Source organism: Phycodurus eques, chromosome 6 (assembly GCF_024500275.1).
Source record: "Phycodurus eques isolate BA_2022a chromosome 6, UOR_Pequ_1.1, whole genome shotgun sequence".
NCBI classification, from domain to species: Eukaryota; Metazoa; Chordata; class Actinopteri; order Syngnathiformes; family Syngnathidae; genus Phycodurus; species Phycodurus eques.
This window is the reverse complement of record NC_084530.1, coordinates 17,982,788-17,995,080: the sequence shown is the minus strand read 5'-3', so window position 1 is coordinate 17,995,080 and position 12,293 is coordinate 17,982,788. Positions and strand designations below refer to the sequence as shown.

At 42.5% G+C, this 12,293-nt stretch overlaps 1 protein-coding gene across 1 annotated transcript; it reads right to left on the bottom strand.

Annotated features, from left to right (window-relative positions):
- Positions 1 to 2,483: 2,483 nt before the first annotated feature.
- On the bottom strand, positions 2,484 to 8,676 carry fscn1b (fascin actin-bundling protein 1b). The gene is made up of 5 exons (XM_061680362.1): positions 7,746 to 8,676; positions 5,210 to 5,366; positions 5,014 to 5,135; positions 4,528 to 4,698; positions 2,484 to 4,030 (listed from the first exon to the last, which is right to left on the bottom strand). The coding sequence occupies exons 1-5, from the start codon at positions 8,584 to 8,586 to the stop codon at positions 3,828 to 3,830; spliced, it is 1,494 nt and encodes a 497-aa protein (XP_061536346.1). The 5' UTR covers positions 8,587 to 8,676; the 3' UTR covers positions 2,484 to 3,827.
- Positions 8,677 to 12,293: the final 3,617 nt, after the last annotated feature.

Genomic DNA, 12,293 nt, shown 5'->3' with positions numbered 1-12,293 from the left:
TCGGTGATTCCACTGCTACTTCAGTCAAAAGACTTATTTAAATTAAAGAGAACATCCAGTCCATTCAGTGCAAAACTTATGTAATTTTAATGAGAAGTCCGGTCTCTTCTGCCATGCATGACAGACCAACTAGAATTTTTGTTGTTGGCCGTACTAGAAGTGTAATTGCACATCCACTACAGCAGGTGGCAGTGGCGCTGTCGCTATAGTGTAGGGCTATTTTGCACCGAGCAAACTATATGAAGTGGAAACAAACCCTCAAGAGACATGGACAAATTTGTAACAGGGATGAAAAGAGAGGCGGTAAGTGGCGGAGATAATGGGCCAAAGGCTAAGACGAGGACATATGACGAAACGGTATGTAGAACGCTGCTTCACTGTGACAACTGTAGGAGACGAAGAAAGTCCTGTGTGTTTATTATGTCTAAAAATGCTGGCAGCGGACAGCATGACGCGAAAACGTGCCGAATATTGCCAAAAATCATCCCGCTTTGTGAACGCTACTTCAGTAAACCAGCGAGCACTTGTTAGCATCATATAAGGTGGCGTACCAAATTGCTTAGTGCAAAAAAATTAAATAAAATCACACAATAGCAGAGGAGCTAATACTTCCTGCAGCACCTTTCCCCTGAAATAAATATTTCAATCTTTTCTGTTACTGATTAAGATTGTGTTAATAAAGTTATTCTTTGTTGTAAGTTGAACTATGTTGCTTTCTTTTTTCTTTTTTTTGTCTTTATTGGTAATAAGGATACAATGTTATGCAGAGGTGTACTAATAACAATTTTATAGACAAATGATACTATTTATAGTCACGCAGGGGGGACGTAACAGAAAATAATTGAGAAGCGGTTGAAATAGGGCATCCTGGGCATTTCTGACCCAAATTATCTTGCAAACCTTATAAAAGCACATTGAACATTATAAAAAAATTAAACCAATTTTTGATGGCATGGGAGCTTATAAGGGGGCCACAAAACACACACGAACGGCCGCTGACACCAGTTTCATTGATCGACATGAAATTTTACCGGTTTGTCTTTGAGCGCAGGATGCGTGAACAAGTCTCAAGGAACCATGTCCCAAGTTGGACAGGAAGTTGACCATTTTGGCTTGAAGCAGACCAAGCAGGTCCAAGTCTGAGCCACCTGAACAGTTAGAAAAAAATCAGCGCCCAACAGCAGTTTGAGCCGTTGACATGAAACTGGGTGGACATGTCGATCGGACTTGACGCACGGAAAAGTCTCAAAGACCCTTGTCACAATTAAATTGAACGGGAAGTTGGCCATTTTTGGTTTAAAGAAGCCAATGTGTGTGCCTTAGAAATTTGGGTGCATAAGGGTCGTTCATTAATGAATAAATCATCTTTTTTGAGGTGTCAACATGCTTTGATATTTGTATTGGATATCATTCGGTGCTGGGCCTATTGAAGTGTCTTTTGAGAGCTATATTAGGCAGGTTCATTTAATAACAAGCTGTGATTTCTTTTTGAGGTCGTGACGTTTTTTTTTTGTCGGTGAATATATGCACAAGATGCACTCGCATCCCTGCTTTCCCTGCTGTTACCACGGCAACAACCCAGGTACTGTAGCGTAAGTGTGAACATTTTGTTCTCCTGCTCTAGAGTTTTGTGCAATTTTACGATGACTCGAGTGTTTTATTCTGAGAAAGTGGAGCAGGCCAACTTTCTTTTGTTCTACATCAGTGAGGTCTCAACGGAGGTGCCTTCTTCCTCCGCATCCTCTTCTTCCCACACACATTAGCTACTTGACATTAGGAACAGAGTGATGGCATGCATACATTTCTGCCAGTAGGTGGCGCCAATGAGTCTCAACAGGGTGGGACCTACATCACACAAAAAGTCGTTTGGTCTTGCTATGATGAAGATGAGACTAAAATGGCTGCTTCAAACCAAAATGGCTGACTTCCTGTTTCTTTTCACCATGGCTTTTTGAGACTTTTTTTGTGGGCCTACTCATGACAGATATGGGGAGCAAATTTCTTGCTCCAAAGTGAAACTGCCTTCAAGGGGCTGTATTTTCAAAGAATTTAGGGGGCACCACGGGACCTATGGCGAGTGATCAAACTTTGCTGCCATGCTCTGTCCAAACGCAATGATTGAAAGCTCATATGATTGGTTATTAAGTATGTCCCATCTGTCTCATATACCAGGTTCAACCTTTGGTAAAAAATGGCAAAAAAAATGGTACATTTTTTTTTTAGGATGACTTCCTTTTTGAATGACTCCAGGAAAATGTGACTAAAATGGCAGACTTCCTTTGTCTTTTCACGCATGGCTTCTTGAGACTTTTTTGTGGGTCTACTCATGATAGACACCTACCAAATTTGAGGTTGCTAAGTGAAACTGGCTTCATGGCCTGAATTAAAAACATTTTAAAAAATAAGGTGCACTAAAGAGCTGATGGAGTCATAAAACCAAAACAAGCTCAAGCAAAGAAGTTTTTATTGCATTTTTACCTGTAATCAATATATGAAGAAAGGCACAATGAAACAATTGTGCAAAAATGTCTTGAAATTTCTTTTGTGTATCTTTGACAACACTTTCTGAACTTTATGTTCACCTTTTTTAACACTGGCTAATCACATGTAACAGGTTAGCTATTGAACTTCATTGGTTATGCGGGATATGTTTATTTGACAGCACAACAACAACAACAAGAACAATAGGCACAACAACAGCAGCACAGCGGAAACTCCAAAATTGAACTGCCGGCCGAAGGATTAACTGTGTGTGTGTGTGTGTGGGGGGGGGGTTTGGCTTTTTCTTTGGCTTTTTTCCATTATCCCTTCGGTGGGGGGGGGGTTTGAAATCCGAAAGAAAAAAATCTGGGTTAGATGGTGTTCAACTTTGGAGGTTCGGCTGTATTGTGCAAGAAATAACAAAGTTGATTTTGTGTCACCGTCACAATAAAGCAGGGAGGGCAAACTTTTGCGCTTAAGATTTTGAAAATGGATGGGTCACGTCACTCCAAGATGAACTCAATTTTTTAAAAAAAGAGAAAGTATATATGTAAAATACTTTATCTTCATGATGAAACAATATTGCCATTTTTTCTTATTTATAATGAATGTATTGTAATTGATTAACCAATGATTTACTGGAATAGATCATTTTTTTAAAAGCTACATGTAAAATTGTGCATTTTACTTTATTTTATTTTATTCATCAAAATAAATCAATTCATTGAGATAAATTAATAAAAATCAAATAGTGACTAAAATAAGAATGAACCAATTTTAGGGAAAAAATTAATACATTTTGTTTATTAAACCAATATTTTATTTTTTCTTTATCTACAATAAATAAATTAACCGTTTAGTTAGTGAAATAAAAGAATAAAAAACTAATAAAAGAAAATATACATTTTAATTGACCAATATTCAGAAAAAAATTACAAATTAATCCTCATTTTTATTTTACTATTTTTTAAATTAAATCAATTAACCAATTACTTCATGACATAAATAAATAAAGCAAGTGAATTGATTTCCTTTTATTTAACCAGTTTTACTGGAAACCTGGCTAGATTAATGCATATTGTTTGTTTTACTATTTTATTATTCACATCAACTCAGTTAACCAGTTATTTGATGAGCTATATGAATAAAAAAAAGTGAAATAATTGGATACAAATGGAAATAAATGTCAATCCATTTTCTATACCGCTTATCCTCATTTTGAATAGATAAATTCCAACCAATCCATTTTAGGGAAAAACTTCCAAATCACTGCAAGAAATGTTGGGCGGATGAATTTGCCCACCCCTCCAATAAAAGTCCCAATGACACACCCGGGCTGTGGTTGCTCAGTACTCCCAGAGCGTGGCGCCATCCAGGGAGTCGGCGCTGGCCTTGAGGCCACCGGCGTGGTCGCCCCTTAGGTACTTGCCACCGACCACACGCACCGCCATCTTGTCCACGTCGCACAGCTCAAAGAGGAAGTGAGTGGACGCGCTCCCGCACGACACCGTTGCGTCCTCGCCCACGCACCACCATTTGCCCTCACAGTCTAAAAGACAAAAAGGTGGAAATTTTTCAGAAGAAAAAAAAACTATGATATTTTAGAAAATGTGTACATTTTGATGAAGAAAAATGTGCCTTATTTTGGAGGAAAAGTTTGTATCGTTACGAAAAGAGCTGGGTATTTTTGACAAAAATTTTATACTTTACTGAAAAATAAATATATTTTCGAGAAAAAAAACATTTGCAGAAAAAGCTTGTGTACTTGAGTAAAATAGTTGTGCTTTTTAAGACAAAATGTTTTTCTTTGTAGAAAAGTTGTATATTTTTAAGAAAAAAAAAAGATTTTCTGACAAATATTTTCTAAAAAAGTTGAATATTTAAAAAAATAAGTTGTATCAAGATGAACTTGGCTAAAGTGTTAGATATATGGAAATGCTGAGAAAGTGCTCTTGTGGTCGTCTGCGGTATAAAAATAAGGGCACTTCAGCATGTTGTACTCTGGAGCAATTCCATCCCCCGCTTCCAACACGGCCGCCCGCTTACCTTGGAGGGCGTACGCCCCGTCCTGGAAGTGGAGGCGGAAGACGTCGTAGGACGCCCGGTTGGAATCCAGCGTGGCGCCACCGGCCTTGCGAGAGCCGATGAAACCATGCTCGCTGCGAAGGACGATGAGGGGACGGTTGATCAGCTTTACGAAGAACTGCTCTGCATCCCCTGTCGGCGACACGCTCCTCGTTAGCCATTAAACCAATGCAATGTTGTATATTTTAGAGAAAAAAAGCCAAACATTTTCTAGAAATAAGCTGTATATTTTTAGAAAAAAAAGTCATACTTATATTTTGATGAAAAAAAAATTTATTTTGGAGAAAAACAATCAATTCTCAAAAAAATACGACAGAATGAAGCAGAGGATGACAAAAAAAAGTTTTCCAATAATTTTGTCCATCTCGGTGCTTTTGGAAAACATCTTGGGAAAGGATGCGAATGATATCGTTCAAGATATCGTTTTAATATTTCCATTCAAGTGACCTCTGTTGTCGACCGTGGCGGCGAGTTGTCCATTCTTCTTAGCAGTCACATATTTTCCGTTAGCCGCACGTACACAAACGTGACCATCGCGCCACTCCAGTTCAAAGGAAGTGTTGGCAGACCTTTCACAAAAACACAACAAAAAGGGTTAGCATCACATTTAGCCTCTCAAATATCCAACGCTAACATCTGTTACTTGTCGGCGGCGGCGCACTGCAGGCCGCCAGTGGGCGTCAGCGTCCAGCATTTGCCGGCCGACGTCCTGAAGGAGCACTTCCTGTCCTCGGGGCTCATCTCCAGCTGAAAGACTTCCTGGTCACCTTCCTCGTCCTGATTGGCCGACAGGTCCATGCCTGGAAAAGATGCCGGCATGGACATTGAGTATTGTTGTACGCGTAATCTGTATTTATTGCTAATTTTGTATTCAAATGTAACGCGTTTAAATTTTAAGAACTACTGTAAAATCGATGCTCGTTTCGTTAACCCATCTGTGGCGTTTCGAATTACGTGTTAACATGAAGCTAGGGGACTTTCGGCAAAGTTATCTGGTTTGGTTAAATACACAACGTGTAATTCTCTAAGTGTCATTTTGTTTTGTTTTATGGTAAACCTCAACTGGGAGTGGCATTAAAGTAGGGCTGCAAGTATCGATTATTCTAATACTTGATTAAGCTATCTGATTTTTTTGGATGAATTGGATGAAAAACACTTTAATTTCCCTCCCTTTACTAAAAAACAGGATATTATTTCATGTTGACAGTGGAAAGAAATCCACAAACATAAATTGATTCTGATTCAGTTACTGGTTTGGTCCTTAACAGCCTTCAGCACCGCTTTTCAGAACCTTTTCCGACCTGGTTCTAAAACGCAGGCCGAGAGGGCCGTGACATAACTGTCATCTGATTGGCCGGCAGACGTTGGCGTTTCTTTAAGCGCCATGACTTGTCACATTCACAATCATGGCGTCTCAAGGCTGCCGCACACACTGAGCGCCGCCGCCATACCCGACTGAACTGTCGCGCAGTGTGTGTGATCTGGCGACTGTTTTCATGAGTGGACGATCAGTCCGCCACTGGTTTTCAAAATTTGAATCGCCGTCTTAACATCGCTGCAGATAAGCTTTCCCTCCAGTGAGAACACATTTCCGGGTTTATCGAGCCATATAAATACTATATAAAGCATCAAATATTGTGTTTTTCATCAATACTGGATGAAAACACAAAGCTTGTGACCAGAATGTACACGAACGTACATTACGTACACCATGGGTACGTTCAAATGAATGGAGCCAGCGAGCCTCCTTTCAAATATCAACTCTCTCTTTCGTGACCTGCTTCTTACTTAACTATTAATCTATGTTTTTATGGTTTAACTCAAGACAAAAAAAATCCACCGAGTGACAGTTCACATCTCGAAAACAAGTCGGGTCACTCGTATCACAAGGCACCACTGTATACTGTACTGTGCGGACAGCAGAATTTGAGCTGTATTCTGCAGTAATGATGGAAGATTCCGTATCAAATTGGACCAAGATGCTGCGTCGGCTGCTGTCGCACGATTGAGTGCTGAATCAACACTAAACACGTCTCCATGGCCTAAACCCATTCCAGTTGGACTTAAGAGAGGTCAGGACAGAAGCCCCTCTCAAACACAGATCAATCGGCCAATCAGAGCCGTGCAAGTAAATGACTGTCATGCATAGAAAATCACATGCTGAACAACACAACTCACTGCTGACATCTTTTTGAACACTTCCCAGTCTGTCTCCATGACAACTTCCTTCTGCTTCTTAATCTTAGAAATACAAATACAGAAGGCAACGTGTAGGCTGCTACAAGGATGCATGTGTGGAATTAGTGCAGAGAAAAGGTTAGATTTTCTAGAAATATTTCGATGTTTCCAGAAACGGTTGTATTTTTGAGATAAAAAAACACGTACATTTTCTAGAAAAAGTTGTATATTTCAGAGAAAGTCTGAAATTTATGGATTTCTTTATTTTATATTTTCTAGGAAAAGTATATTTTCTTGGGGAAAGGTGCATATTGTAGGGGAAAAAAGTCATATATTTGTGGATTAGGGTTTCAAGACAGGCCTGAGGTTTCAATTTAGGGTTTCCAACCTGGGTTTTGGTTTTAAACAAGGGTTCAAATTGTAAATTACAGTTTCTAGGGGAGTGCTAGGGTTTCAAGTCCGGGTGTGGGTTGACGAGGCGGAGAGCCTAAAACTGGTGCTGAACCCCTGCACTCTACGTCCTTCCTTACTTTCTTCCTTCATCATTCCTTCTTTCCATCTTCACTTCCTCCCTACATCCGAAAATGAGGACTGGCAATGATAATAGTGCATTGGTATTGAGTGGTTGACGTTTAACAATGTGCCACACATCCTGGGCACTTACACTATAAACTGAAAGACAGGTACTGCTCTGCGTAGGTAGAGCACTCAGGGGCCAGTCGGGGAGAGTTGGGAGGGCTTGAGTGGAGCAAACCATAGGTGGTGGGGTTGGGGGTTGATGTATTTTTGTTGTTAAAATAATACACGTTACAATCAAGTACAGTGTTAAAATGATCTCTTAAATTGAAGGGTTGATAGGATTCATTTCAGAAGTGTTTTTGCATGGCCAAAAATGGTCAAGGTTTTTTATTAAAATAAATTTTGGGGGGGGGGGGGGGGGGTTTGTTCCGAATCCAAAGTGACTGGTGTTATGGAAGACACGATCGCTATTCGCTCCTCACCTTGCCTGGTGGAGACGTTCTTGCCATTCCCGGCGGTGAGGACCACCTGCGCGTGGCTCCTCTCCAGCCCGAACAACTCGTCCTTCCCGACCCGGCTCACCTTCCCGGCCTTGAGCGTGCCGGTGGGCCCGGACGGCGCCAGGTAGCGGCCGGCCGCGTCTCGGAACGCAACCCTGCCGGAGCGGAACTCCAGCACGTAGCCGGTGTCCGGCCCGGGGGCTGGGGCCAGGCCGCCGTCGCTCCGCAGGAAGCGGTTGTCGGCCGTCCCCAGGTGGTAGCGCCGGTCCCGGTACACCAGGGTGACCAGCGCGTCCACGCCCCAGGGAGCGTCGCGGTCGGCGGACACCGCGCCGCGGGCGGGGCTCAGGCCGACGAAGCGTTTCCGCGCCGCGCTGTAGAGGTTCACCTGCGGGTGCACGGCCAGGTGGACGCTCCAAATCTCGGCGGGCGTGACGGCCTGCGCGAAGCAGGCGACGCGGTCCTCCGTGCCGCCCAGGTAGCGGCCGTGCGGCTCGGAGCGCAGCGACCAGCCGCCGTCCCGGTGCGCTGCCAAGACGAAGCGGCAGTCGGCGGCGGCGCGCCCTTCGCTGTCCGCCGTCACGTTGCCGTGCCGGTCGGCGGCCAGGTAGCGGCCCAGGTGAGAGCGCAGGAAGACGACGCCGCCGCAGTCGCTGCCGTCGTCGCCGTCCTGCTCCAGGGTCCACGTCTGCTTCTTCTTCAGGCTGACGGCCGACGCGTTGATCTTGAAGCCGAACGCCTCGGCCGTCAGGTACTTGGCTTCGCTGTTCACCAGACCCAGCGGGACACGCAGCAGGGAGCCGCCCGACCACTTGGAAGACATGATGCAGGCGAGAGGGGAGAGGCACGCACAGGCGTTGACTTGATGATGAAGAAGAGGAGGAGGACGGTGAGTGTACGTCCCCACACTGAAGAGCAGCACGACCGGCGTTTGCACAAGCTGCACACGCCCCTTGAGGGCGGCGGGCGGGGGTGTTGCATGAAGACCAATGCAGTTCGTCCTCACTCTTTGTGTGCTACCTTACGACGGTAGTCCCTATTTACGACGCGCTTGTTGTTTTCCCACATTTTTATTCACCCTTTTCATTTATGACCAAACAGTGGTTTTCATATACAGTACTCACATATTTGGGTTATCAAGGACTCCCCTGTGATTCGAAATCATTTGAAACCCTACCCCTGTCTTGAAACCCTAATTTGCCATCCTAACCCTGGACTGAAACCTTCACCCTGGTTTAAATTCACATTTTAAACTAGTAGTAACCCTATTTCAAAACCCAAACCCAGGTGTACACCCCCAATTTAAAACTCTATCTTCAAATCCTAACCCTTGCTAACCCCAATTTAAAACCCTAACCATAGTTTGATACCTTTCCCTGGGTTGAAACCCTAATTTGAAAACAACCCTCATTTGAAACCCTAACCCCATCTGAAACCCTCACTGTGCTTGAAACCCTCATTTGAAACACTAATCCTGTGTTGAAATCCTAACCCGAATTTGAAGCACTAATCAAAGTTTAAAAACCTAACCCTGCCTTGAAAACCACATGGGCCACTGTAGCAAAGTAAGTGTGCCGTAAACAAACATCTGAGAGTGATAGTAAAAGAGACCTCCGCCATTAGTCTCGATGCATAACCACAACACATAACAACACGGTCTGATTAGATTTTTAAACCAAAACTACGGTGGCGCTCGAGTCTTACCACTTTAAATACGTGTCCGTGTCATTCACTTCACAAATAACTGCCCCCCTCAAAAGCCAAAGAAAAAGCAAATCCTGTGTAAATCTTCCCCCTCCTCCCCCAAATAATGACATCCAAATTCCAAACGCTGCAACCTGAGGGCTATAAAAGGTCTCGTTACACATCTGGAAATCATCGGAGTTATCATTTCCATACTTTAATAGCTTTTCCATCTTGCAAGATGGTGGCCGTTTCAGTTGTGTTCTCACAAGCCACGAACATCTAGAACGCTCGCTCAAATTACTGCAACTCCTCTCTCAACTGTTGTCACCCATTGAGCCGCATTTTTCTCGTATCACCATGTCGCGAGCAAACCTTTACAGAAGTTAAGATTCATTTAAAAAAAACACATTGTTGATTCATCATCCTGGCACTTCAGCTCACAGATCCCTCTGGTGTATTGCAGCAACATACTGTAATGAGGCTCTCTCCAGTGGCATTAACCGTAAAGACAGCTTGAGTGACAAAGAAGAACCGTTTGCAAAAGATGGGGGGAAAAAAGGAACTCTGAAGACACATTTGTGTTAGTTTTCATGGAAAAGGCATATTAAGCAATCAGAGAAAAATCCAATATATCCCAAAATGGAATCAACATCTTCAGAAAAGACGTTGCAAATCATGAAACTTTATTTTGGACACGTAATAGTAAAGACATTTTGAAATTGAAGCGTCTGAAAAATATTACTTTAGAATTATTTTCTTTTCTTCGTAGAAACAATTATGACCTTTTGATGGATAACAAATGGCAATACTTTAATTAAATACCAAAAATATATAAAAAAAGAAGATAATCGATGCAATAATCCACCTGAAAAATATTTTATTGCTTTTCCAGTTTATGTCCTCTAAGTGAAAATGAAATGTTCCTGTTGGAGAGAATATCTGTTTTGCCCTGTTGAAACATCTGCCCTCTGCAACATCGCGTGGACATTGGGGACAGTGCCTGTGGATTGGCAGACTGGGGTGGTGGTCCCCCTTTTTTAAGAACGGGGACCAGAGAGTGTGTTCCAACGACAGCGGGATCACACTCCTCAGCCTCCCTGGTAAGGTCTATTCAGGGGTGCTGGAGAGGAGGGTCCGTCGGGAAGTCGAATCTCAGATTCAGGAGCACCAGTGTGGTTTTCGTCCTGGCCGTGGAACAGTGGACCAGCTCTACACCCTCGGCAGGGTCCTCGAGGGTGCATGGGAGTTCGCCCAACCAGTCTACATGTGTTTTGTGGACTTGGAGAAGGCGTTCGACCGTGTCCCTTGGGGAGTCCTGTAGGGGGTTCTTCGGGAGCATGGGGTACCGAACCCCCTGATGCGGGCTGTTCGGTCCCTATATGACCGGAGTCAGAGTTGGGAGATTTCAGGCTGTAGTTCATATTTGGATGAAATAATGCTCAGTTCATTTCAACCCTCTTTCTAAAACATGTACATTACAGTAACAATTCAAATTATTTTACATTAAAACTACAAATGAGACTGAATGTTACCAAATGATGAATGCTGAAAAAAATTAAGCTGCATCACTTGTTATCAAGGGACGCAAGACAGTTTGTTAACATTTTACTGTGCTAAACCTTTTTTTTTTTTTTTGGCGATTAAGAATGTTACTTGTTATCAAAATTAAACTAGACAGTTTTATCTTTCACAACAACACCTGAATGGCATGTGGGTCACCAGCACAGGGGTGAGCACTTTTGCTGTATTTCAGCAGTTATCTTCTTTTTACACTTGTATGACATTTTAAATGCTAAAATGTTACGTTACAAAATTGTCTGTAGCATTAATAGACGTTTATACCGTGTAACAGATGATTTCAATTTCCAATATTTATTTTTGGAACGCCTCCACGCTCCAATTTCCTTGCAGTTTACCATAAAGCTCTCTAGGTGGAAGTGTTCTTTTGTTTCCTTGCAGCAATCGCTACACGAGCAGTCATTTCTGTAACAACAGACTCTCTTTGAACTCTACTGACCCAGATATCACTTGTTGGCTAAAGGTGAAATTTCACATTTGTAGGAATGCATAAAATAGAAAATAAATACATCCAAAAGGCACACTTGAAAGTCTGTTTCAAGTGTTTGGACACGGTGTGCACATTTGACTGTTGGCTACTTACCAAAATAGTTCATATGACGAGTCAAGCCTTTTTTTGTGTGTCTTTCTTGGCAGAAAAATGACATCTGATCTGCAAAGGATTTGTTCAGCCTGAGCTAAACTTTGCTGGTTTGTGTGTGCGTACGTGTGTGCGTGTGGCTCGGGGGGGTCCAACACCTGTACAAATACACTGTGAGAGTCAGAAACATGAGGCGACACTGGGTTGCATCCACTTAGGAGGAACACGCTAGGTCACATGCCAAAAGTACATTTTTAAAACTTTAAATGCAACTCTACAGACACACACGCGCGCGCATGCGTGCATCTGTAGTATAAATAAATTGTTGCCATACTCATAACTTTCATAGTTAAGGGTTCATGGACGAATTCGAGTCAAAAATTGGGAGTTTCTGACTGTATCTTGTATTTCTTTTCAAATTCCCACAGGATCACCCAGAGCGGTTGTGCTTTGCTCTCATTCTATTGGAGGAAAACACTTTAAGACCCGCCTTTTTAGTGTTGTTGACCAATGATAAAAAAAACATTGTGAAGCGGAAGCTGTACCCTCAAGCTAGAAAACGTTGTACAAACGCGTGCCTTTCACGATAAGCGTCAGTTAACAAAATGTTCCATATATGCATTTGTTTACTACTGTTTAAATATTTTTCAAACTTAAATAATATATACTGAAATAATAGTAATCAA